Raw genomic sequence first — 27,126 nt, 5'->3', positions numbered from 1 at the left:
CGGATCACCTGAGGTCAGGAGTTTGAGACTAGACTGGCCAACAGGGTAAAACCCTATCTCTACTAAAAATACAAAAATTAGCCGGGCGTCGTGGTGGGCGCCTGTAATCCTAGCTACTCAGGAGGCTGAGGCAGGAGAATTGCTTGAACCCGGGAGGCAGAGTGAGCCGAGATCGCACCACTGCACTCCAGCCTGGGCAATAGGAGATTCTGTCTGAAAAGAGAAGAAGGTAAAAAAAAAAAAAAAAGAAACTGGATTTGTCAGCCTCTTTCTCCCTTGGCCTTTGGGGATAGGTTTGCACAGACCTGCTCACCTTAGAACACATCTCATAATGAATAGTGATGACAGTGACTATATTTCATGAAATGTGCTAAGTGCTTTACACCCACAATTATATAGATTCCCCACAACAAGCCTCGATCGTGAGTATTGTTCTCCTTTTCCATTGATGAAATTGAGGCTTCATTGTAACCATCAGGCCATCCTTCTCTCTCTCTCACGCCTGCATGCACATGTGCACACACGCATACACAATACCACATCATTTTCAATTCATCAGTAAGTCCCGCTGGCTGTGTTTTCAAAGCATTTCCAAATTCAACCACTTCTCACCCTCCCCATACATCTCGTCTACCTGTCTACTGTCACCTCCTGCCTGGATGATCACAGCGGCTTCCTCCTGGTCACCCCCCACTCCCACACCCTCTTTCCCACCTACAGTCAAAGATTACATCCCTGATCTATTCAAAACCATCTTGTGGCTCCCATTCTGCTTAGAAAAAAATATCCAACCCCTGCCTTCCCTTAGAAAGCTCTTGGAGGTCTGGACCCTCCCCCCCGCAGCTCCTCTACACTGGCCTTATTGCTGTTCCTTTCTTTCTTTTTCTGAGACAGGGTCTCGTTCTGTTACCAGGGCTGGAGTGTAGTGGCATGATCATGGCTCACTGCAGCCTTATCTCCCGGGCTCAAGCGAGCCTCCACGCTTAAGCCTCCTGAGTAGCTAGGACGACAGGTGGGTGCCACCATGCCTGGCTAATTTTTAAAAAATTTTTATTTATATTTTTTGTAGAGATGAGGTCTCAGTATGTTGCCCAGGCTGCTCTCAAACTCCTGGGCTCAAGTGATGCCCCCGCCTCGGCCTCCCAAAGTGCTGGGACTGCAGGCATGAGCCACTGTGCTTAACCTGCATTGCCGTTTCATGAATGAAGAGCCCATTCCTGGCTGCATAGGTCAGGGCTCTTAGCACAGAGTCCACACTGGCTAATTTGAGCAGTCAAGGGCATTGGGAAGTTCACAGATGATCAGCGAGGGCAGAGAGGCAGGTTATGAAGCTGTTAAAGCAAACTAAATATGGCCTGAGAAGGAGACTCCGTACTTCTATATTTGAGTCCTTATGGATGAACTGTAACCTAGCTTAATAGGCAGACAAGATTGAAAACCTAATTTAGGAGTATGTGCCCGTAACAATAGCTGAGGGTTGGCCAATCCCAGCGGCCATACTTCAACCAGTCATAGATTGCTAAGTGTTCGAACTGTTTTCAAATAAGGCAAACGCCAACCTGCAGCCAATCCAGCTGTTTCTGTACAAAACTTCCAATTCCATACGTCACTTCTCTTTTTCTGTCTATGAATTTGTTCTGATCACGAGACTGCACTGGAGTTTGAATCTTCTGTGATTCTGGGGGCTGCTCGATTCACAAATCATTCATTACTCAATTGAACTTCTTTAAATTTAATTCGGCTGAACAGTTTATTATTATTTTTATTTATTTATTTATATATTTATTTATTTAAGATGGAGACTTGCTCTGTTACCCAGGCTGGAGTTTAGCAGCACGATCTTGGCTCACTGCAGCCTCCACCTCCCAAGTTCAAGAGATTCTCCTGCTTCAGCCTCCCGAGCATTTGGGATTACAGGCATCCGCCACCACGTCCAGCTAGTTTTTGTATTTTTAGTAGAGATGGGGTTTCGCCATGTTGGCCAGGCTGCCCTTGAACTTCTGGCCTCAAGTGATCTGCTGGTCTCGGCCTCCCAAAGTGCTGGGATTATAGGTGTGAGCCACTGTGACTTGCCAGCTTTCTGTGAATTTCTTCTACAAATTTGCCTATTCTGAATAGTTCATATAAATCGAATCATATAATGTGTGGTCTTTTGTGCCTGGCTTCTTTCACTCGGGATAGTGTTTTCTTTTTCTTTTATTTATTTACTTATTTCATTGCTTTTTTTTTTTTTTTTTTTTTTGAGATGGAGTCTTTCCCTGTCACCCAGACTGGAGTGCAGTGGTGCAATCTCGGCTCACTACAACCTCTGCTTCCCAGGTTCAAGTGATTCTCCTGCCTCAGCCTCCTGAGTAGCTGGGATTACAGGCACGAGTCACCACATCTGGCTAATTTTTGTATTTTTAGTAGATACGGGGTTTCACCATGTTGTCTAGGCTGGTCTCGAACTCCTGACCTCAGGTGATCCACCCACCTCGGCCTCCCAAAGAGCTGGGATTACAGGCTTGAACCACTGCACCTGGCTGGGCTGGCGTTTATTGAACTGATGACCCACTCTTTGTCCCGTACACCTGTCCTGGAGCTGCTTAGGTCCAAGCTGCACACAGAAGTGAGACCTTGTTTCAAAAAAGCAAAAGAAACCCCAAAAAGAACAAAACAACAGCCCCCCGCCACAATTGCCAGTGATTTATAATTTCTCAAGATTTTCAGGTGGCCAGGTGGTTCTTCTACTGGTGTTTTCTATCCCACTCATGAGGCTTAAGGCATCAGCAGAGCTGGTTCCTTCTGGAAGCTGCAGGGGAGATCTCTTTCCTTGCCTTTTTTCAACTTCTGGAGGTGTCTGGCATCCATTGGTCCCTGTTGCCTTCCTGACATCTCTCCAACTTCATGCTTCTGTGGTTACATCTTCCGCTAATGATGCTGACCCCCTGCCTCCCTCTTATGAGGACTTTCGTGATGACATTGGGTCCAGGTGGACAACCCAGGATAACGTCCCCATCCCCAACCCTTAACTTACTCGCATCTGCAGAGTCCCTCGTGCTATGGAACATAACATATTCCCAGGTCCAGGGATCAGGAACATCTCTGGGGACCAGTCTTCCGTCTAGCACGAATCCATTACAAATGCAGGCAACGCACCACAACAGTGTTAGCAGAACTTGTGACTTTGTCACCAAAAGAAATCACAGACATTTCCTATCACGTTATCTTCCAGCAGGCGCCTTGAAATATCATTTATGCTCATCTCTGCTTCTAAGTCACAGTGGTTATTAAAGCTGCCACAGGTGATTTTTTACTTAATGCACTAATGAAGAAGCACATGAATTGCTATGTCACAGTGTGGAAAAATATTTTGATCACTGTATTACAATCAGAGTTGGATTCCTTTGTCCTGTGAAGGGTCCGTAGGATTTTCAAGGCTGCCGTGAGGTCCGGTGGGTGAAGATGGTGAGGGAGCCCGGACCCGGGGACTGTGGAGCACAGAACTGCCAGGAACCAGGGCCCCTGGATGACTGGGTGGGGCCATCCTGCCAGGGGGAGCGCTCACCTTGGGAGGAGGAGCTGGTGGAGAATGACACTCTGTGGTTTGTAATTCACGATCACTGTATTTGGGGGACTCTGTTCCAGCAGCTCAGACAACTCTACTCAGCAGGGGTCCCTGATCCAAGTTGTCCTCCTCATTTGTGGGGGCCGATCCAGGGTTAGTGAGACCTCCTGTTTGCTTATACAATTCAGGGGCTTCTTGGAAAGAGAATGGGCTGGACCCGGTGGCTCAAGCCTGTAATCCCAGTTCCGGGAGGGGCTGCAGTGGGTGGAGGATGGTGCCGAGGAGAATCGCTTGAGCCCGGGAGTTTGAGGCTGCAGTGAGATGTGATCACGCAAGAGACAGGGTCTTGCTGTTGCTCAGGCTGGTCACGAACTCCTGACCTCAAGCAATCCTCCCATCTCAGCTTCCGCCAGTAGCTGGGATTATGGGCTTGTGCCACCACGCCCAGCCAATTCTTTAACTTTTTATAGAGGCAGGATCTTGCTATGTTGCCCAGGTTAGTCTGGGCTCAAGTGATCCTTCTACCTCAGCCACCCAAAGTGCTGTGATTACAGGCTTGAGCAACCGCATCCAGGCTCTAAATTAATTTTAAAGATGCTTCATTTCACCCAATACATCCAAAGTGCTATCATTTCAACATCTAATGAATATATGAATTATAATTGAGCTGTTTTACGTTATTTTTTTCCCACAGTAAGTCTTCAAATTCTGGGGTTTGTTTTATACTCACTGCACAAATTAGGTTGCACCACCTACATTCCAGGGGCTCGATAGTGACATGTGGCCCGGGGACCCCAGTGGATAGCACAGCCCTCAATGAACCTGCTGTTCTAGATGTCTCACCGTGGATGCTGATGAAAATTCTTATTACCAAGGCATTGCTAGCTTCCGTTACTTTACTTATAGCACAGTGCATTCTAAACGATCCCTCACACACTCTCAGGTAGACCAGACACACACACAATCCCATAACTACAATGACACACAATCAGAAGCACAATCATACACACACTGTAGGAGGCCAAAGATGCCACCCTAAAGTCACCCAGCACCGCATCCCTGGACCCTGTGCGTACCTTATGTTACTTGGCAAAGGAGCTTTGCAGATGCGATTATGGCGTGTGGACTGACACTGGGGAGATCACCCTGGAAGCCAATCTAATCACCTGAGCCCTGAAACATGGAAGACTTTCTCTAGCTGGAAGTACAAGAGAAACGTAGCAGGAGAGGTCAGAGAGGTTCCAAGCATGAGAAAGGTTTGAAGCACCATTGCTGGCTCTAAATTGGAAGGGCCCATGGGCAGGGATCACGGAGAGCCAGAGAAGCATGAATGGGGAAGGACAGTGGATTTTCAGGGCAGTGAAATTATTCTGTCTTCCACTGTCATGAGGGATAGAATACGTTATGTATTATGCCTCAGACCTCAGGTCCTGGGGAAGAAGCGGGAGCGGCACCTGCCATCCAGCTGCAGGAGCGACTCTTCCTAGAGAGCAAGGGCACAGGTTAGCCCCCAGCAGAAGGGGTGGAGGTTAGACCACTCCAGTAAGATTAGAGGATGGCTGACAACAGGATAGTGGAGTTTAACTCCCGGGAGGATGTTAGAGGACCCTCCACTGCAGGAGGACATGAATCAGCCCCTCTAGTAGGAGCATGAGATAGCCCACTGCAGGGAGGGTAGAGGTTAGCTTAGTGAAAGGAGTGGAGAACCCTTCAGCAGAGTCAGCTCAGGATGGACCCATAGCCAGGAGGGGGCAGGAACCTTAGTCCTACAGCAGCAAGGAACAGTGATCTGCCAACAATGTGACTGACCCTGGAAAGAGTTTCTCTTCAGAGCCCCCAGTAAGAGCCCAGCAGCAACGCTTGGATTCCAGCCTCTGAGTCCCACAGGAGAGAAACCGGCCAGGGCCAGCAAGCCTCTGACCTGCAGACTCCCAGCTCATCAAGTGTGTCTTTGGAAGACGCTACTTTTAGCGTTGTTACGGCAGCAACGCAAAGGAAATACACACCAACACACACACAGTCCCACGCCATGAGTGTCTTTTCCTCAGTGTTTATTTCAACATTTTCCTGGAGGTGAGTTGGATTTACACACACAAATACATAAATAGCGACTGGGTGGCAATAAATTAAGACAAGTGGCTAATTTATAAATAAAATCTCAGGTTGCATGACTGGTGGGAGGGTCAGACACACAGGTCCCCGCTGGCGACACAATTCAGGTCTCGCGTGAGGAGGCGGAAGAGGTTGAAGGTGACAGAGGCCTTGAGGCAGCCAGGGGACTCCTGTAGGGAGGAGGGGATGGGTCAGGGGCTGTCCAGGGTCTGGACTCCCTCCCAGTGGCTCCCCAGACCCCAGTCCCTCTCTTCCCGGGTCACTCACCTTTTTTGGGGCCTCCTGAAGCCGGTGCAGCCAGTGGTGGAGGCGGCCCCGGGTCCTGGGCCCTGCCGTGGGCTGAGGCTGGATCTGTGGGCAGAGGAGGGCGGTGTGTGAGCCGGGGCCTTGGCCAGGGGAAGGACGCTGCTCAGAGCCCACAGACCTGGGTGCCCGGGCCCCGATGACTCACACAGGCCCGGAGCTGGGAGAGGATGTGGTGCAGGGTGTGAAGGGGCTGGTCCAAGACGTCCACCAGGGCTGGGTCAGTGTCAGCGGCGGCCTCCAGAACCTTCAGCGTCAGGGCCAGCTCAGCCTCCAAAGCCATGGGGCGCTCCCTCACCTGAGGAGAGGTGAGAAACAGCAGGTGAGGGGGCAGGTGAGGGGAACAGGTTGGGGGAGGAGGATAGAGAGGAACAAGTGAAGGTGACAGGCACAGGGGAGAGGGCACAGCCAGTGTGGTCAGGTGGGGGCAGAGGGAAGGGGGAGCAGGTGTGAGGAGAAGAGAGAGAGACAAGGGAGAAGGAGAAGGTGAAGGGGCCACTACAGAGCCAGATGAGTGGCACCTGGAGGGCAGGGGTGGGCCTGACTCCCCCTCTCACCTGCAGCTGCCTCAGGTCCCAGGTCCTGGGGAAGAGGCGGGAGCGGCACCTGCAGTCCTTCAGCAGAAGTGACTCTTCCTAGACAGCAAAGGCACAGGTTAGCCCCAGCAGGAGGGGTGGAGGTTAGACCACTCTGATGGGATTGGAGGATGGCTGACAACAGGATAGGGGAGGTTAACTGCTGGGAGGATGGTAGAGGACCCTCTTCTACAGGAAAACATGAGTCAGTCCCTGCAGTAGGAGGGTGGAGGCTAGCCCAGTGAAGGAAGCTGGGAGTGGGAAAGCATGGTGACCCTTGGAGTGGGGGTGGAGGCTAGTCCATGGCAGGAAGGCAGGGGGAGACTCACTAAGGCATCTTTGGCTCTCTTAAAAGCCTGCAGCTCCTGTGGAGACAGGGACTTGAACTGGGCTATGTGGCAGCCCCTTGCATCCGGGAGAGCCCCGCGGAGACTGGCGACAGGAACTGCTCCAGTCACGGTCAGCACTGCGGCCATCAGCACCAGCAATGGCATGTGGCCCCCGGTCATGTCTGTGTCACGGAGAGAAAGGGAGCTGAGGGGATGGGGAGGCTGCCCCCTGAGGGCAGGGGCTGCAGGAGCTGAGCACGGACAGAGATGTGGGACTCACCTAGTTTCATTCCTGATCTCTGGTCTTTGTCAGCAGAAGAAACACTCTGAGGCTGTCACCCAGGGTCTGTTTGAGTCTTGTTTGGAGTCTCTGTTCTTTTCAGTCCCCTCTTCCGGATCTCAGACTGTGTCCCGGCTTTGACTCTTTCTGTCAGTTTTGAGCTCTGTCTGGGATGTAATTCCTGCCTGAGCTCCATGGGGCAGCTTTTATCCCTGACAGAAGGACAGTCCCAGCTGATGTAGGAAAAGTGAAAACACAGCCTCAGGTAAGACACCGGCCACCAGGGGAGCCCCAGGCTGGGAAAGCCCAGAGCAGGGCAGGGCCAGTGAGCCAGGTGAGCAGCTGGAGGGAAAGAGAAACTGATGGAGACTCAGGGGTAACCTACAGGAAGGTGTGTTCCCAAGAGGATTCCACCTGCTCTGGTTTTGTTGTTGTTGTTTAAGACAGGGTCTCACTCTGTTACCAGAGTGCAATGGCAGGATCACAGCTCACTGCAGCCTCAAACTCCTGGGCTCAAGCCATCCTCCTCACCCAGCCTATTAACGTGCTGGGAATACAGGCCTGAGATACCACTCCTGGCCAATATAAATACATACATATTTTTTGAGATAGGGTCATGTTCAGTCACCCAGGCTGGATGGAGTCCAGTGGTGCAATCTAGGCTCACTCCAACCTCCGCCTCCTGGGTTCAAACAATTCTCTTGCCTCAGCCTCCCAAGTTGCTGGGATTACAGGCACGTGCCACCATTCTCAGCTAATTTTTATAGTTTTAGTAGAGATGGCAGTCCACCAATTGGCCAGGCTGGTCTCGAGCTCCTGACGTCAAGTGATCTGTCTGTCTCGGCCTCCCAAATTGCTGGGGTTGCACGCATGAGCCACTGTGCTCAGAGGCCATGATTTCTTTCTTTCTTTTTTTGTTTTGTTTTGAGATGGAGTTTTGCTCTGTAGCCCAGGCTGGAGTGCAGCAGCGTGATCTCGACTCACTGCAACCTCCACCTCCTGGGTTCAACAGATTCTTCTGCTTCAGCCTCCCAAGTAGCTAGGAGTACAGGCACGCGCCACCACGCCCAGCTAATTTTTGTATTTTTAGTAGAGACGGGGTTTTGCCATATTGGCCAGGTTGGTCTTGAACTCCTGACCTCGTGATCCGCCTTCTTCAGCCTCCCAAAGTGCTGGGATTACAGGCATGAGCCATCGCGCCCAGCCAGAGGCATATATATATATAGAGAGAGAGAGAGAGAGCGAGAGCGAGCGCAAGAGAGAGGGAGCGAGCGAGAGAGATGGAGTCTCGCTCTGTTGCCCAGGTTGGAGTGCAGAGGCACCACCTCAGCTCACTGCAACCTCCGCCTCCTGGGTTCAAGTGATTCTCCTGCCTCAGCCTCTTGAGTAGCTTGGATTACAGGCATGTGCCACCATGCCCAGCTAATTTCTGTACTTTTGGTAGAGACAGGGTTTCACCATGCTGGCCAGGCTGGTCTCGAACTCCTGACCTCATGATCCACCTTCCTCGGCCTCCCAAAGTGCTGGAATTACAGGCGTGAGCCACTGAGCCCAGCCAAGGCCAATATTTCTTAATTGCCCGGGCAAGGAAGGACTCAGGAATATGAGGCGCTGCTCAAGAATTGAGGTGTGACGAAGGACTTGAAGGACACCACATGGGTGCTGTCTTTCTTAGGGAAGTTCAGGCAGTGGTGAAGAGCATGGGTCTTGGAGCTGAAGGGTCTGGGGTTCAAACCTGGTTCTGACCCTCACTAGCCGTGGTCACCTTGGCAAGGAGGGGTGCATTCAGCAACACAGATTGCTAATGCACAGATTTGGAGAAAAAATTAATAACACAATTGTTTGTGTATTTATGTGAGTGATTACTTAATAGAATCCACTCACTAAGACCATACCAGGACCTCAGCTGGAGAGTTTAAAACGTGATCTCAACGTACACTACTCCTCCACAAGGCAAGTATACTCACCCATCCTATAGGTGAGGAAACACAGGCTCAGAAAAGTAATTTGCCCTGAATTCCACTGTAATTAACTGGCAGGGTCAGAACTGAAACTCAGGCCACCTGAGTCCCTGGCTCGGCCTCTTTTTTTGCTGTAAGGTGCACCTCACAATCATCATACGGAAAACAACCAATTCAATCAAAACACTGTTTAATAACTGGCAATAAATTTAAACCAGGAGACAGAATAGCAAATGCACAGGAACTTCACAAATATAAACAACACATGTAAGGGAATCCAAAGAACCACAGTCAGTTAAGGACTCTTGGGCTTTTCACTACCAAATCCCTCATGGATTGGTGTCCCTTAGATGCCGGATCCAAGAGTCACGGATTCACAGAATCTCAAAGCTGGCTGTGGGGCTACAAATCCGGGGTCAGGACCTGGTGTTGGGGGTGTCCTGGTAACCACACAAGGAGGAACTGGTCCCTGTTGCCGGGGGTCAGCCACGGTTTCCAGAGCTCAAGTCTCTTCCTGCCATAGCAACCCTTGGAGGGTCGTACAATGCACCCGAGGAAATATCGTGGCTTCCTGGAGAACTGTGCTCTCTTCCCTGTAGAAGGACCCGCTCCTCTTATATGAGAGAGTGGATCCAAGTCAGGCCCAAGGCTGCGAAGAAGTTCTCGTGCCTCAGCACCCATTGGCTGAGATCCTCACCTGGCCAGGCCAATGGGCCACAGGGGCCTCTTTCAGCAGCCAATGGCGTGGAGGTTTCCGTGCTGCCGGAGGGGGCGGGGTCAGAGGCCAGGCCCGGAGTGTGCAGCCAAACGGAGCTCCGACACGAGCAGGCGCAGGACGTTGAAGAGCACGCTGGCTTCGCGACACCCAGGCGAGTCCTGGAGCCCGGGAGGGAGGGCAGCTGCGCTAAGCCAGGCTCTTCCCTCCCGAGAAGACCTCTCCAATCCCGCCGCTCCCAGCCTCAGTCATGTCCGTGTCAACCTCGCTCGGTCCTCCCTGCAGGGTAACCCTGTACTGCCTGCTGCACTCACCGCTCTCCGCGGTTTGTGACGCCTCCTCTGGGCCCCGGGGACCTTCCTGGAGGAGCCTGGCCGTGCCAGCTCAAGCTGGAGGTGGGACGCGAGGCAAATGGAAAAGGCGAAGGACGGAGCCCCTCTCTGCATCTGCCCGTGGTCCTCCCAGCCGCAGACCCGAGCCCGGATTTGAGGACACCCAGAGGATCCGACCTGGGTCTGGATCGGTTTTTCCGCTCAGCAGGACAGATTCGCAAAGCGCTGGGGCTCGCCGTGGGCCTGAGGATGCAGAGAAGCTGGCTGGGGCGAGGGGCGGCGGGCCGTGGCCGTCACTCACGCGGGCCGCCACGTCCCTCCCTGCGGCTGCCAGCGGCTCCAGGATCCGGCTGGCGCCGGGAATCAGCTCCGGGCGGTGCAGGCCGCTGAGCACTGCCTGGGCGTCCGCGATGCTCCTGGCCACGTGGCGGAGCCGAGCGCAGAACTGCGGGGAGGAGAGGGCGTTAGAGGGGGCCGCGCCCAGGCCATGCCTCTCCCGCCCGCTCCCAGGCCTCACCGATGGCCGCGGAGGATCCCTCCTGGGGCGGACGGAGCAGTTGCGCGGCCTCCAGCTCAGCGCTTCTTCCCCCTGCGGGACAAACGACGCTTATCGCGTACGGCTGGGCCCCCCTCGCCAGGGCCCCTAACCTCTGCACAGTATGGGATTCCTGGACGTGGATGGGTACTGGCAGCGTACGGTCGTGCCTGTCGTATACTGAACCAGGGAGCTCCCCGAAGGCGTGAACCAGGGTTGAATTGCACCCCGCGCTCCCCCGGCATAGCCCTGCGTCCGCGACCTGGAGCCGAGTCCGCCTTGCAGGGCTCCTTTTGTGACTGACCCTGAGCCTGCGTTCGCGCTGACGACGGGGACTGTGGGGGTCTCCTGGTGGGAATTGCGGGCTCTGACGTACAAGAGGCGCCTGCTGGGCGCTAGGACGCAGGACCCCTCGGGACAGCGACGGGTGTGTGGGAACCCGGCGGGGCCAGTGTACCGGGGGGCGCAGGGGCTGGGCGGTCACTCACTTAGCGGTTCCTCAGCGCCTTGACCGCCGCCAGCGTCCGGGGCTGCAGTGAGCGGTAGTGCGAGAGCCGGGGGGTCGCCGCGCCCACCGTGCACAGGACCCACAGTCCCGCGGCCACCGCGGCGCACACACTCGGTCGCATCTCTGCTCCTGAGGGACGTCAGGGAAGCCAAAGAGAGGGTCCCATGCGTCCGGTCCCCCGCCTTGGGTTAGGTTCACAGGGGAGGCGCAGCACACACAGCGGGAGAGAGAGCGGGAGCCGGCCCCTCCTCGCCTTGGCCTCTGCCCTCACTTCTTCCTGCAGTGCACCCTCTCTGCCTCGTGCTGCAGCAGGTGCTGCCGGCCACTGTCCCCTGAGAGGCGTCCGGAGCAGTCTCCACCTGGGCAACAGTGCCTCGACGGTCCATGCTGGCTTTTATGTGCAGGGCTGAGAGGGTTTGCAGCCGGTCCCCGTCCCGGACAAGATTTCGGAAGGTCACTTCTGGCCCCAGGCCTCTGGGATCCCAGTCGGGGTGTGAAGACTTTAACCCACGGTGGGCCTATGCCAGGGATGGCTGGCCTCCAACTCTCTATCCTGAGCCAACTGCCTGTGTCTGTTTTCTGGACATCTGTTTGTCTCTCTTTGCCTCTGTCTGATCTCTCTTCTGTACTCTAGGAATGAACCCAGACACTTTTTCCTTTTCTTTGAAGCTACAGGCTTGGCAGAGCTACCAAATCATTTAAATGCCTGCCCTCGGGTGTTCACAACTGGCTTTCCAATGCTGTCTCCTTCATCTTTCTCTGTTTTCTCATTACATTTCTGTTTGTCTGTCCCTGTCTTTGTATCTTTCTTTCCCTTGTCAATGAATGAGAAGAGTCACACTCTGTAAAAATCACTTGAAGAGATTTATTCTGAGCCAAATATGAGTGACCAATGGCCTGTGACACAGCCCCCAGGAGATCCTGAGAACCATGTGCCCAAGGTTGTCGGGCCACAACTTTTTTTTTTTTCTTGACATGGAGTCGCGCTCTATTGCCCAGGCTGGAGTGCACTGGCGCGAACTTGTCTCACTGCAACCACAACCTCCCAGGTTCAAGTGATTCTCCTGCCTCAGCCTCCCAAGTAGTTGGGACTACAGGCGTGCACCACCATGCCCAGCTAACTTTTGCCTTTTTAGTAGAGACGGGGTTTCGCCCTGTTGGCCAGGCTGGTGTTGAGCTCCTGACCTCAGGTGATCCACCCGCCTCAGCCTCCCAAAGTGCTGGGATTACAGGCGTGAGCCACCATGCCTGGCCCACAACTTGATTTTATACACTTTAGGGAGACATAAGGCATCAATCGATACACGTAAGATGTACATTAGTTCCATCTAGAAAGGCAGGACAAGGGGAAGCCAGGGTGTGCTTCCAAGTCATAGGGGGATTCAAAGAGTTTCTGATGGGCAATTGGTTGAGTTATTATCAATAGAAAGGAATGTCTGGGTTACCATAAGGGGTTGTGGAGACCAAGGAAGGAAGGAAGGAAGGAAGGGAAGAAAATGCAGAGATCTTGTGCACCCTTTACCCAGTTTCCCCCAGTGGTAACTAACATCTTACAAACCTCCAGTCCAATACCACAACCAGGATATTGATATTGACACAATCCACCTATCTTATTCAGATATCCTGTTTTACTTACCTTGAGTGTGTGTGCAGATGAAGCCTCCAGGTAGAAGGCTTCAGAGAAAATAGATTGTAATTTTTAAAAAATCAGACTTAAAGGTCTCTTCTATTAGTAATTCCAAAAGGAAGGAGGCTATGATGAGGCATGTCCCACTCCCCCTTGCAATTATGGCCCGAACTGGTTTTTCAGGTTAACTTTGGAATGCCCTTGGCTGAGAGGACAGGATCCATTCAGATGGTTGAGGGGGGACTTAGAATTTTATTTTTGGCTTACACCCTGAATACTCCCCCTTCTCTTCTTCTTCTTCTTTTTTTTTTTCTTTTCTTTCTTCTTTTTTAGAGACAGGGCTTCACTGTCTCTGGGCCCATCCTGGAGTGTAGTGGTGAGATGACAGTTCACTGTAACCTCAATCCTGTGGGCTCCAAGGATCTTCCTGCTTCAGCTTTGAGTAGTCCCTCAGTAGCCAGAGCTGCAGGCACCCACCACCATGCCCAGATAATTCTTCTATTTTTTTTTTTTTTTTTGTAGAGATGGGGGTCTCACTGTGTTGCCCAGGCTGGTCTTAAATTCCTGGCCTCAAGCTGTCATCCCACCTTGGTCTCTCAAAGCACTGGGATTATAGGTGTGGGCCACTGCACCTAGCCCCCTCTCTCTGGTTTTTGTTCATCTGTGTCTCAGACGAGCTGTCTCTGGCTTTCATATTGTTATATGAATATAATATTTATTTGTTTACCACTTAATATTGTTAGTTTGCTGTTGAAAATTGGAATTACAAACATGTTTTTCTCAACTACTGTTTTGTATATCTATCTATCTATATCTATATATATAGATATAGATAGATATATATAGCTAATATTTACTCAGCACTTCCTGGCTCCATTCTAAGCTCTTCTCATGTAAATATGTGTTTTTTTTTCTCCCCAGCAACTGTTAGGTAGTTGACTGGTTATTGGCTGACATTTTATAGAAGAAAGAACGGTGGCACAGAGAGGTTATGAATGAAACACGAGCTCACACAGCTTGTAGGTGTGAAATGGGGATTTGATCCCAGGCTCCCTCGGTTATTATTGGCAATACTCTGCCATCTCTCATCTGTATGACTGATCTATCCCACACAGAATAGCCTACATATGTTTTTTGTTTGTTTTTGAGATACGGTCTCGCTCTGTTCCCAGGCTGGAGTGCAGTGGTATGATCACAGTTCACTGTAGTCTCAACCTCCTGGGCTCAAGCGATCCTCCCACATAGCTGGGACTACAGGCATGCACCACCATGCCAGCTAGTGTTTAAATTTTTTGTAGAGACAGGATCTCAGTATGTTGCCCAGGCTGGTCCAAACTCTTGGCCTCAAGCGATCCTCCTGCCTTGGCCTCCCAAGGTGTTGGGATTACAAGTGTGAGCCACTGCATCCAGCCTTAGGCACGCTTCCTACTTGAGACCACTTTTAATTAATTCTAATTAGGTTTATATAAATCTTGATAATTATGGGTAAGTAGTGACTGTTTTTCATGGTTATATGTCTTCCTCAGCATGAGTATGAGAAAATTATTTTATGGTTTGCCAGTGCATATTTTCCTATTCAAAGGCATAGAGGTTTTAAGAACCAGCAAAGCCTGGCCAACATGGTGAAACCCGTCTCTACTAAAAATAAAATTAGCCAATCAGATGGCACTTACCTGTAATCCCAGCTACTCAGGGGGCTGAGGCAGGAGAACTGCCTGAACCAGGGAGGGAGAGGTTGCAGTGAGTTGAGATTGTGCCACTGCAGTCCAGCCTGGGTGGCAGAGCGAGACCCTGTCTCAAAAAAAAAAAAGAGATTTCAAAAAGTGTCCATGGAGTATATTTTCCAAGCTTCTATCACCTCTCCCCAATCTTTCCTGAGATCCCCCATTTCAGTTGGGGAGCTAAATAGTTTTGGGAAGATGATTTAACCCCCTCCCCATCCCTGGGATGGGGTATGTGATCTAGCTGTAGCCATTTACATCAGTTTGTCTTCTTAGCCACCGTGATTGGGTTTGTGGTGGGCATGTGACCTAATCCAGTTCAATCAGAATGATCTTCAGTCCCGAACATCTTGGGAAAAAGATGCTGTTTTTTTTTTAATCTACTGAAGAAAAATAAAACCTGAAGCCTGAAGCCCGGGATGCTGCTAGACCCATCTTGGATTTACAAGAGTAAACAGGCTTCTCATCAGCATAAGGGAAACCTGAAATATTTAAAAACAAACAAGCAAACAAACGGAGGCTGGGTGCTGTGGCTCATGCCTGTAATCTCAGAACTTTGGGGCCGAGGCAGGCAGATCACCTGAGGTTAGGAGTTCGAGACCAGCCTGGCCAACATGGTGAAACCCCATCTCTACTAAAAATACAAAAATTAGCCAGGCATGGTGATGTGCACCTGTAATCCCAGCTACGCAGGGAGCTGAGGCAGGAGAGTTGCTTGAACCCTAGAGGCGGAGGTTGTAGTGAGCCGAGATCATGCCACTGCACTCCAGCCTGTGTGACAGAGTAAGACTCCATCTCAAAAAACAAACAAACAAAAAACCAACTGGGAGGTTACTCATCTCTTAAGCTGCTAGATCAAACTTAACCTGAAGCCTCACCACTAACCCTAGGCTTCTCAGTTTTGTAAGCTCATAAATTCTCCAGTGTTCAAGCCAGCATGAGTTGAGTTTTTGGTTATTTACCACCAAAAGTGTCCTAACTGATAGATACCATGAGGCCAAGATAAAATTATATATGTCCAAAGACTGAAGAACTAGAAGGAAAATTAGTAATGGCAGAAAGAATGGAGTGCCATAGATTGGTTGGAGGAAAGTGCCAGATGCAAATTATTGACAATCAGTGATCCAGCTCTGAGCGCCATGGTGCAGGTTATGTGCAATAAAAAATTCAATTTAATGCTGTCCCAATAGAAATGTGTCTTGTGATCCACTGCTTGAGACCCCTAGTCTGTTAGAAACACTACTTCAGGAATTTAAGAAATAACAAAAAGCTTTGGAGAACGTTTATTTGTGAGTATAACTCAAAAATGATCTAGGAACTGGATCACTCATACATTGCTGGTGAGAATGGAAAAATGGTGCAGCCATTCTGAAACACAGTTCAGTAGTTTCCTGTAAAACTAAATATGCAACTCCTAGTCAGCCCAGAATGGTATGCCTGGATATTTATTCCAGAGAAATGGAAACTTATGTCCATGCAATAACATAGTTATTTGCTTTGCAAATGTTCATAGCAACTTTGTTTGTAATAGCCCAAACTAGAAAGCCCAGTTGTCCTCCAAAAGGTGCATGGTTACACAAATTCTGGCAAATATATACCATCAAATAGGAATGAACTATTGATATATGCAACAACTTGGATGAATATCCAGAGAATTATGCTGAGTGAAAAAAGCCCATCCCAGAAGGTTACATACTACTTCATTATTATACACACACACACACGCACACACACATATATAAATTTTTTAAAATTGAGAGTCTTGCCCTGTCACCTAGGCTGGAGTGCAGTTGCAAAATCATGGCTCACTGCAGCCTTGACCTCCTGGGCTCAAGCAATCCTCTCACTTCACCCTCCAGCATAGCTGAGACCACAGGCACATGCTGTGGGCGGCAAGCCATCCAGGTGCCGAGGCAAGAGGCTGAAGGCACAAGCTGTTCCAGTATAATAAAGAAAATAATTATAATAAGAAAAGTTATACTAGAAATAGGATATAGATATGATTATATATGAATATTATCAATCATTAGTTTGTAGTATTACTCTTTGTTTTATTATTATAGTAATTTCTGTTTTATAATTATAACGTAGGAGAAACCAGGCCATACAGAGTCAGGACTAAAGGGACACTGTGAGAGGTGACCAAAAGACATGACTGTGAGCCCTCTGTCACACCCGGATAAGGGCCGCTTGAGGGCTCCTTGGTCTAGCGGTAGCGCCAGTGCCTGGGAGGGCACCCGTTACTTAGCAGACTGGGAAAGGGAGTCTCCCTTTCCCTGGGGGAGTTAGAGAACACTCTGCTCCACCAGCTCTTGTGGGAGGCCTGACATTAGCCAGGCCCGCCCGCAGTCATCCGGAGGCCTAAACCCCTCCTTCCCTGTGGTGCTTCGCTTCAATGGTCACGCTCCTTGTCCACTTTCATGTTCCGCCTGTACACCTGGATCCTCTTCTTAAGTTCTTAGAAGATAGCAGTAACAGAATTAGTGAAAGTATTAAAGTCTTTGATCTTTCTGATAAGTGCATAGAAAAACTGCTGACGTATGCTGTCCTCCCTCTCCGCCTCAGCTACCACAAAGGAAAAGGCCCCCTGTCATGTGGACACGTGACTCGCGTGACCTTATCAATCACTTGAGATGACTCATACTCCTTACCCTGCCTCCTTGCCTTGTATACAATAAATATCAGGCCGGGCGTGGTGGCTCACGCTTGTAATCCCAGCACTTTGGGAGGCCGAGGCAGGCGGATCATGAGGTCAGGAGATCGAGACCACGGTGAAACCCCGTCTCTACTAAAAAATACAAAAAAATTAGCCGGGCGTGGTGGCGGGCGCCTGTAGTCTCAGCTACTCGGAGAGGCTGAGGCAGGAGAATGGCGTGAACCCGGGAGGCGGAGCTTGCAGTGAGCCGAGATTGCGCCACTGCACTGCAGCCTGGGCGACAGAGCGAGACTCCGTCTCAAAAAAAAAAAAAAAATAAACAAAATAAAATAAAATAAATAGCAGTGCGTCCAGGCATTTGAGGCCACTACCAGACTCTGCACATTGGTGGCAGTGGTCCCCTGGGCCCAGTTGTCTTTCCTTCTATCTCTTTGTCTCGTGTCTTCATTTTCCTGCAATCTCTCGTCTCTGCACACAAAGAAAAAACCCACAGGCCCAGTAGGGCTGGACTCTACAACATGCCAGCGTGCCTGGCTAATTTTTATATTTTTTTTGTAGAGACAGGGTCGCCCTATATTGTCCGGGCTGGTCTCGAATTCCTGGGCTCTAAGTGATCCTCCCACCTCAGCCTTCCAAAGTGCTGGGACTACAGGCATGAGCCACTGCACCTGGGCTATATAACATTTTTCAAATGAGAAAAATTTGAAAGTGGAGAATAAATTAATTGTTGCAAGGAGTTAGGGAAAGATGGTGGAGGGAGGAAGGTGGGTGTGGTTATAAAAAAGGGCCAGGTGTGGTGGCTCACGCCTGTAATCCCAGCACTTTGGAAGGCCGAGGCGGGCAGATCACGAGGTCAGGAGATCAAGACCATCCTAGCTAACACGGTGAAACCCCATCTCTACTAAAAAAAAAAAATACAAAAAATTAGCCAGGCGTGGTGGCAGGCATCTGTAGTCCCAGCTACTTGGGAGGCTGAGGCAGGAGAATGGTGTGAACCTGAGAGGCGGAGGTTGCAGTGAGCTGAGATCACGATCATGCCACTGCACTCTAGTCTGGCGACAGAGCAAGACTCTGTCTCAAAAAAAAAAAGAAAAAAGAAAAAAAGAAAAAGATGGCATGGCCCCAAGGATGTTCATGGTGATGGAACTCTTCTGTCCTTACTGTGGTGATGCATACATGAACCTATGCATGTGATGAAATTATATAACTAAATTGTATACAGTAAACTGTATGACTAAACACACACGCAAGAATACACAAACACACTCAATGCAAGTAAAACTGGGGATATTTGAATAAGATGGGTGGACTGTATTAATGTCAATATCCAGCTGTGGTATTGGACTAGCATTTTGTAAGATATTACCATTGGGGGAAGCTGGATAAAGGGTGCACAGAATCTCTCTTATTTCTTTCTTTCTTTTTCTTCTTGAGACAGAGTCTTGCTCTGTCACCATGCTGGAGTGCAGTGGCACCATCACGGCTCACTGCAGGCCCCACCTCCCAGTCTCAAGTGATCCTGTCACCTCAGCCCCCTGAGTAGTTGGAACTACAGGTGGGTGCCACCACACCCAGCTAATTTTTATATCTTGTGTGTGGAGATGGGCTCTTGCTATGTTGCCCAGGCTGGTCTTGAACTCCTGGACTCAAACAATCCTCCTGCCTTGGCCTCCCAAAGTGTTGGGATCATAGGCATGAGCCACCAAGCCTAGCCTGAATTTTTGCTTATAACAGCATGTGAGTCTTTAATGACCTCAGTCTCAAACATTTCTATTAAGAAAACTCAGGGGGAAAAAAATAGAAATCTTCAGGAAGTAGATGACCTGCTTGAACATTTAAGCACAGGAAAAGTGGGCAGAAAGGTTAAGGAAGACACAAGAGGTGGTGGTGCACCCAGAGGCCAGTAACAGGGGGAGCTGTTAGCACTCCTAGGCATGACAGGACAAAGACTGTGGCTGTAGATAGAGGATCACGGCCACTGTCAAACTCCACACTTGCAGGGGGCAGCCAGCAAATAGGAGAATAAATACCCCCATCTTGCTCTCTGCCCTCCCTCAATCTCCTGCCAGCACCTCCACTGGCTAAACACCAACCATAAGCCAGAGGGCAGGCAAGCCTCAGAGGTGCAGATCAGGAGCGGTCAGTGAACACCTGCACAGCAGCAAAGTGGCAGAGGATAAGGACAACATTTCACAAAGCCATTATCAGAAGCTCTAGAGGCCAGTCTCTCCTGGTGCAGGGACTGTCACACCTGTAATCCCAACACTTTGGGAGGCCAAGGCGGTTGGATCACTTGAGGTCAGGAGTGCCAGGCCAGCTTGGCCAACATGGTGAAACCCCGTCTCTGCTAAAAACACAAAAATTAGCTAGGTGTGATGGTGGGTGCCTGTAATCCTAGCTACTTGGGAGGCTGAGGTAGCAGGATTGCTTGTACCTGGTGAAATGCCTAACCTTGTTTTTACTTCAACTTGTTACTTTGAATTTTGTCCTGCTTGTCTCTTTAAATCACCTAGCCTTGCTTCTCATGTAAATAAGACTCTCTCTAGCTGGGAAAGCCGAACAAGCTCCAATTGACCCCTTAATTTACAAGACATTAGGGCTCCTCACCCCACCCCCTTTCGTGAGGAGTTGGCCTGGGTAAACAGATCCTCAGCATTTCAAAGGAGCCCAATTAACTGATAAGGTACCAACACCAACAATGTATGAAGTTCCCAGAAATTCTCTCCAAGAGATAACAACATAAAAGCTTGAGTTCCTGTCCAGCATAAACCCTGTATCTAATGATAATGAAAGATTTAAAACCTTGCACCTGGTACCGTTGCTCTTCTTGTAACCATTTGTCTTTTAAGTTGTTTATCACTCTGTAACCATTTTGATTCTTTTGATGCTTGCATGTTTTTACTTCTGTAGAATTATTACCTTTGAGTCCCCCTCCCCTTTCTAAACCTAGGTATAAAAGTTAATCGAGCCCCTTCCTCGTGGCCGAGAGAATTTTGAGCATTAGCTGTCTCTTTGGCTGCCGGCTTAATAAAGGACTCTTAATTCGTCTCAAAGTGTGGCGTTTTCTTAACTCGCCTGGGTACAACACTGGGATGCCGTAAGCTGAGATTTCGCCACTGAGTTCCATCCTGGGTGACACAGCAAGACTCTGTCTCAAAAAAACAAAAAGAGAAGCTCTAGAAGTTGGATTAATGTACTTTTTAAGAAAGTCTCACAAATGATCTACCCGACCAGCAACTGAAGAAGCAGTGAGCTACCATTTCCCTCATATCCAGTGAGTTTGTTTTACTGCTTAGGTAGAATTCATTCTCCTTGTAAGAAATTAAAATATGGCCAGGCTCAGTGGCACATGCCTGTAATCCCAGCGCTTTGGGAGGCCGAGGCGGGCAGATTGCCTGAGGTCAGGAGTTCAAGACCAGCCTGACCAACATGGTGAAACCCCATCTGTACTAAAAATACAAAAATTAGCCAGGCGTGGTAGCTAATTTTTACAGACACCTGTAATCCCAGCTACTTGGGAGGCTGAGGCAGGATAATCACTTGAACCTGGGAGGCGGAGGTTGCAGTGAGTGAAGATCACGCCACTGCACTTCAGCCTGAGTGACAGAGCGAGACTCTGTCTCAAAAGAAACAAAAAAGAAATTAAAATGTTATTAATACATTTAAATATTCCCATGATCATCTCCTCAGTTCCCATGCTGTCTCCAGTGATGAATAACTCACCATTAATCAGGTGGGGACATATCCTTGCACACTTTTTTCTACATTTTTAAACATTTTATATATTATCCATATTTTATATATTTGCATAATGCATGTATAGCTCCCAAGGAAATATGTCTGTGTGATTGTTTTAATTAGAGCTTTTACTTTGACATAATTGTGGATTCGCATGCAATTCTAAGAAATAACGCAAAGAGATTGGTTCTTGGGAGGTGGGCGCGGGTCCCGGCGGTCATGGGGTCGGTGGCCTTGGGTCTGTTGGAGGGGGAAAATGCACAGTGGTCCTGGCGGCACCATGTCGTTCTGCAGCTTCTTCGGGGGCGAGGTTTTCCACAATCACTTTGAGCCAGGTGTCTATATGTGTGCCAAGTGTGGCTATGAGCTGTTCCCCCGTCGCTCAAAGTACACATACTCATTCCCCTGGCTGGCGTTCACCAAGACCATCCGCTCTGACAGCGTGGCCAAGTGCCCAGAGCACAATCATCCTGAAGTCTTGAAGGTGTCCTGTGGCAAGTGTGGCAACACGTTGAGCCACCAGTTCCTGAACGATGGCCCCAAGCTGCGGCAGTCCTGATTCTGCATGAATATTCAGCAGCTCGCTGAAGTTTGTCCCTAAAGGCAAAGAAACTTCTGCCTCCCAGGCGCACTAGGCAGGCAGCCCACACCGACCCCAGATGGCCACGTCACTAAGGCCACACACTGGCCATTCTACCATGGACAGGCTTGGGCTGTGTGGCCACACTGTCGGCTGACTTAGCCTCCTGCTCACCCGATAAGGCATCTCAGGGGTGTGGTCTGGGCGCAGCTGGTCTTTGAATGATGTTATGCCCCGACCTTTGACCTTTTCTTCCCGGTCCTGCCTCTGGACTCACCCCTGTGGGGCCCAATTCCAACACAGACTGTTGTCCTCACCAAAGCTTAGGCCCACATCTCCCAGGCTGCTTACGAGACAGAATGGAAATGGAGGCTGCGCCTGACAGCTGCCCCGGCTCTGGTCGCCACATGATCCGCTGTGGTTAAACCCTTCCAGACCAGCCAGGTGATGATGGTCCGTGACCCACCAGGAAAGCAGGCTGATGGGGCAGACCCTTGGCCTCTTGTCCAAGAGGGGAGAAACCTAAACCCTGTTTCACAACCTGCACCATGTCCAAAAAACCATGTCCAAAAAAACAAAAACCTGCGTAGAAGTAGCTTGGCTCACTTGGGCTTAGGAAAGCGGCTGTCGCTTCATTGCTTTACCCAGCACGGGGCTGGGGGCCTGCAGTTCACCTGCAGAGAGGTCCCCAAGATGTTACTGTGTCTTACTGTACCTGCTCAGAGGTCTTCCCATAGGTGAAGGTGGGCGATGCTGAAATCACCCCCCTGCCCATCTTAAGCATCTTAATTACTTTCTGGAGTAATCAGGTGGAAATCAATAAACAAATGAAACGTGCAAAAAAAAAAAAAGAATGCAAAGAGTTACTGTGTATCCTTTACCCAGTTTCCCCTAATGGTAACATCTTGCAAAAACCATGGCACTATATCACAAACAGAATATTGACATTGTGTATTAGTCCATTCTCATACTGCTGTGAAGATGCTACCTGAGACTGGGTAATTTACAAAGGAAAGAGGTTTAATTGACTCGCAGTTCTGCATGGTTGGGGAGGCCTCAGGAAATTTACAATTATGACGGAAGGGAAAGCAGGCACCTCTTACATGGTGGCGGGAGAGAGAGACAGTGAAAGAAGGAGGAACTTACAGATACTTAAAACACCATCAGATCTTGTGAGAACTCACTATCACAAGAACAGCATGGGGGAACCACCCCCATGATCAGATCCAATCACTTCCCACCAGGTCTGTCCCTCAACACCTGGGGATTACAATTCAAGATGAGATTTAGGTGGGCACCCAAAGCCTAACCATATTACATTGATACAGACAAGATACAAAACATACCACAAGATCCCTTGTGTTGCCCTTTCAATAACCACATCCACTCCTCTCCCATCCGACCCCTTCCTTAACCTCTGGCAACCACTAATCTGCTCTCCATTTCTATAATTTTGTCATCTCAAGAATGTTGGAATGGAAACATACCAGCCTGGCTAACAAAGTGAGACTGCAACTCTGGGGAAAAAAAGAAAAGTTAGCTGGGCCTGGTGGCACGCGCCTACTACAGGTAGCTGGCATCCCAGCTACTTGGGAGGCTGGGGTGGGAGGATGGCTTGAGCCTGGGAGATGGAGGCTGCAGTGAGCAGCAATTGTGCCACTACTATGCTCCAGCTTGGGCTACAGACTGAGACCATATCCAAAAAAACAAAAACAAAAAGCAACCTCTGCTCTGCAAAAGATACTGTTGAGGGAATGAAAAACCTGCCACCTTACCAATCAGGGGTTGGTTATTAAATGATCCTGCTGGAATGGAAGCTCTAATAGTGGTGTGGGGGTGGGGGATGTCTTCCGCTTGCCCCTCCTTATCTACTGTCCCTGCTTCTCCACTGTACTCTGGGCCCCAGGTAGAGGGGAGAGGAGGTCAGGTGTTTGTTCCCCAGGGCTCCTCCCTGTGCTGGGCCACCACAATTCGTCTGTTTCCTCCACGAATCTAAGTGACTCTCTCCTCCCCAAGTCAGGCAACCACATACACATCCTCAACCCTCTCCCCTTCCTTCAGGCCTGTGGATGAGGCTCCTCACCAGTGCTGGCCCCAGGAGCTTGCACTAGCTCTTGTCATTTGCCATTACTATCCAATCACTTTATAAAGGCTTCTGGTATCAACCCCACCTCAAATTATCCTAAATTGACGGGGCCATCTGTTTCCTGCTGGGCCCTAACTGATACACTATAATTAAAGATGTGGGAGAATGCAAATGAGAGATAATGGTAAGACATAAAAAGCCAGCTACCAAACTGTATACAGCATGGTTCCAATTTGGGTGAAATTGCTCACAGAAAGGAAAACAAAAGGAGGAACAGTGACAAATTGTTAAAAAATATTTACCTCCAGGAGGTGAAATACAAGACTTACTTTAACTCTCCACGTTGTATGTTTTTGTATTGATGGAATCTTTTACAAGGAACAAGCGTTACTTTGGTAGTCAGAAAACATATGCACAAATAAACACATGGAAAATTCCTATGTATCGGGACGAATTGTTCCAGAAGTGGGATGAGGGATGAGAGGAGGATGGTGAAGTTATAGGTCATGCTTTTTCTCTTTTATGCTTTTGTGTATTTTTCAAGCTTTATCCACTGAACATGCATGGCTAATTTTATCAGAAAAAGAAGTAGATTTTATGTTTAAACTAACAAAAAGAGATTGATTGAGACAGACAGAGCGACCTGGGTCAGGATGCTTGTTGGAAAAATGAGTTAAGAAAGATGGAGTCACACAAAGCCAGAGACAGAGACAGGAACAGAGAGAGAGAGAAAGAGAAAGCAAGACATAGGAGGAGACGCTGAAAAAGATAAGGGCAGTTATGGCATAGAGAACAAGCTTTGAAACTGGGGAGTGTGTGGGTTCAAACCCCACCTCTGCCACTTATTAGCTGTGTATCTTGGAACAGTTCCTTTACTTTCCTGGGCCTCGGTTTTCCATCTGTAAAATAAGGTAATAGAAATTCCCTTTTGTGTCTTTTTTTTTTTTTTTTTTTTTTGAGATGGAGTTTCACTTTTGTTGCCCAGGCTGGAGTGCAATGGCATGATCTCGGCTCATTGCAACCTCCGCCTCCCGGGTTCAAGTGATTCTCCTGCCTCAGCCTCCTGAATAGCTGGGATTAAAGGCATGCACCACCACGCCTGGCTAATTTTGTGTTTTTAGTAGAGATGGGGTTTCTCCATGTTGGTCAGGCTGCTCTTGAACTCCTGACCTCAGGTGATCTGCCCGCCTCGGCCTCCCAAAGTGCTGGGATTACAGGCATGAGCGACCGTGCCTGGTTTGTGTCTTTTTTTTTTTTTTGAGACAGTCTCTCACTCTGTCGCCCAGGCTGGAGCGCAGTGGCACAATCACAGCTCACTGCAGCCTCAACCTCCCGGACTCAAGGGATCCTTTCATCTCAGCCCCATGAGTAGCTGGGACTACAGGTGCGTGCCACTGTCAGAGGCATTTGAACCAGAGTGACTCCATCTTGAATGAGGGCTAGCAAAAAGGAGGCTGGGACGTGCTGAGCTGCATTTCCAGGAAGTTAGGCATTCCTAGCCTCTAGATGTTTACTGTTAATGGAACAGATTGATAACATTTACTAAACAGACACAGGCTCAGGAATGTCCTGAAATCTCGGTATCTTGAGAACAGACGCATTCCTCACTTTGCTTTAAAGATAGTAATATCGGTTCTTGCAAAATATGGTAATTAAGAAATTTAATCCTTTGTCACAAACCCTTGTAGCAGAGCACATCTCCCCATGATTTTTTTTTGTTATTCTCTATATAAACAAGCGTTGTACCTAGGGTGGGCCCATTCCTCCTCTTACTTTCAGGAACACCCTACTCTGTCTATGGAGTAGCTATTCCTTCACCACTTTGCTTTTTTTTTTTCTCACTGTGTCACCCGGGCTGGAGTGCAGTGGCGCAGCCTTGGCTCACTGCAATTCTCCTGCCTCAGCCTTCTGAGTAGCTGGAACTACAGGTGTGCACCACTACACTCAGCTAATTTTTTTGTGTTTCTAGTAGAGACAGGGTTTTGCCATGTTGGTGAGGCTGGTATTGAACTGACCTCAAGTGATCCACCTGCCTCAGCCTCCCAAAGTGCTGGGATTACAGGTGTGAGCCACTGCGCCCAGCCACCACTTTTTAAAATAAACTTGCTTTTGCTTTGCACTGTGGACTTGCCCCAAATTCTTTCTTGCACAAGATCTAAGAACCCTCTCTTGGGGTCTGGATCAGGATGCTTTTCCAGTAACACCACCATGCCCAGCTAATTTTTAAATCCCTTACTTTTTGTAGAGACAGGGTCTCACTAAATTGCCCAGGCTGGTCTCAAACTCCTGGGCTCAAACAATTCTCCCTCCTCAGCCTCCCAACATGCTGGGATTACAGGCCTGAGCCACTGTACCCGGGCTTGTGTCATTTTTGACAATGAAATTGTCACCTGTAAATGGAGTTCTTTCCCTACTCTGCACTGGTTGCAAAGAAAGAACACCCAACTGGAAACAAAAAGGCAAGCAGGTTTTATTCCCAGCCAGGATGAGGAAGGAGAGAACTCTTGCTCTAAAGACACCTTATCGCTGGGTGCGCTCATGCCTGTAATCCCAGCACTTTGGGAGGCCAAGGCGGGTGGATCACCTGAAGTCAGGAGTTTGAGGCCAGCCTGGCCAACATGGTGAAACCCCGTCTCTACTAAAACTACAAAAAACTAGCCAGGCATGGTGGCATGCGCCTGTAATCCCAGCTACTCAAGAGGCTGAGACAGGAGAATTGCTTGAACCCGGGAGGTGGAGGTTGCAGTGAGCCGAGATCACGCCACTGCACTCCAGCTTGGGCAACAAGAGTGAAACTCCATCTCAAAAACAAAAACAAAAACAAAAACAAAAAACACCTTATCGCCCAGCTGTGGGGAGCCGGGAAATTTTAAGGAGTTAGCTGTGGGGTGGGGAGGTATGTAAGCATGCGCAGGGAGCAACTCCAGATGCAGGTGCAGATCATAAGCATGCCTCTTCATATGATGTATGTTCAGCAAATGGTGAGCGTATTTTCCTCCATGGGTAGGGAGTCTACCATGATAATTATATATTAATAATCTAAAGGTAACCGTGGGTCACTGTGTCTGGTTTGCACTTGTTTTGCCCCAGCCTTATCTTCCTCCAGTAATAGGCAAAGGAAGCGTCCTGAAGCTCCTGTGGCCTTTCCGGCATCTGCAGTTCTTTTAAGCAATGCATCTATAGATAAAGAGACTAGAAAAAAACGGTTTAAGAAAATAACGAGGCCGGGTGCAATGGATCCTGCCTGTAATCCAAGGATCTGGGGAGGCCGAGGCAGGCAGACGGCTTGAGCTCAGGAGTTAGAGACCAACCTGGGCAACATGGCGAAACCAGGTTTCTACAAAAAATGGTGGTGGCACCCACCGGTAGTCCCAGCTACTTTGGAGAATGACGTGGGAGGATTGCTTGAGCCTGGGAGGTTGAGACTGAAGTGAGCTGTGACTGCACCACTACTACAGCCTGGGCAACAAAGCAAGACTCTGTCTCTAAAATAAAATAAAATAAAATAAAATAAAATAAGC

At 49.4% G+C, this 27,126-nt stretch overlaps 1 protein-coding gene and 2 pseudogenes across 1 annotated transcript; 1 reads left to right on the top strand and 2 right to left on the bottom strand.

Moving 5' to 3' along the window:
- Positions 1-5,603: 5,603 nt before the first annotated feature.
- LOC100596435 (interferon lambda-3) lies at positions 5,604-7,329 on the bottom strand. Its single transcript, XM_003270381.2, has 6 exons — positions 7,147-7,329; positions 6,867-7,048; positions 6,520-6,597; positions 6,111-6,260; positions 5,927-6,010; positions 5,604-5,829 (listed from the first exon to the last, which is right to left on the bottom strand). The coding sequence occupies exons 1-6, from the start codon at positions 7,154-7,156 to the stop codon at positions 5,731-5,733; spliced, it is 603 nt and encodes a 200-aa protein (XP_003270429.1). The 5' UTR covers positions 7,157-7,329; the 3' UTR covers positions 5,604-5,730.
- A 2,555-nt stretch (positions 7,330-9,884) lies between these two features.
- On the bottom strand, positions 9,885-11,318 carry LOC105737753 (annotated as a pseudogene).
- Positions 11,319-21,219: 9,901 nt separating this feature from the next.
- On the top strand, positions 21,220-21,682 carry LOC100591217 (annotated as a pseudogene).
- Positions 21,683-27,126: the final 5,444 nt, after the last annotated feature.

This window comes from Nomascus leucogenys, chromosome 17, assembly GCF_006542625.1.
Source record: "Nomascus leucogenys isolate Asia chromosome 17, Asia_NLE_v1, whole genome shotgun sequence".
In the NCBI taxonomy this organism is placed as follows: domain Eukaryota; kingdom Metazoa; phylum Chordata; class Mammalia; order Primates; family Hylobatidae; genus Nomascus; species Nomascus leucogenys.
This window is presented reverse-complemented; position numbering and strand designations above follow the sequence as displayed.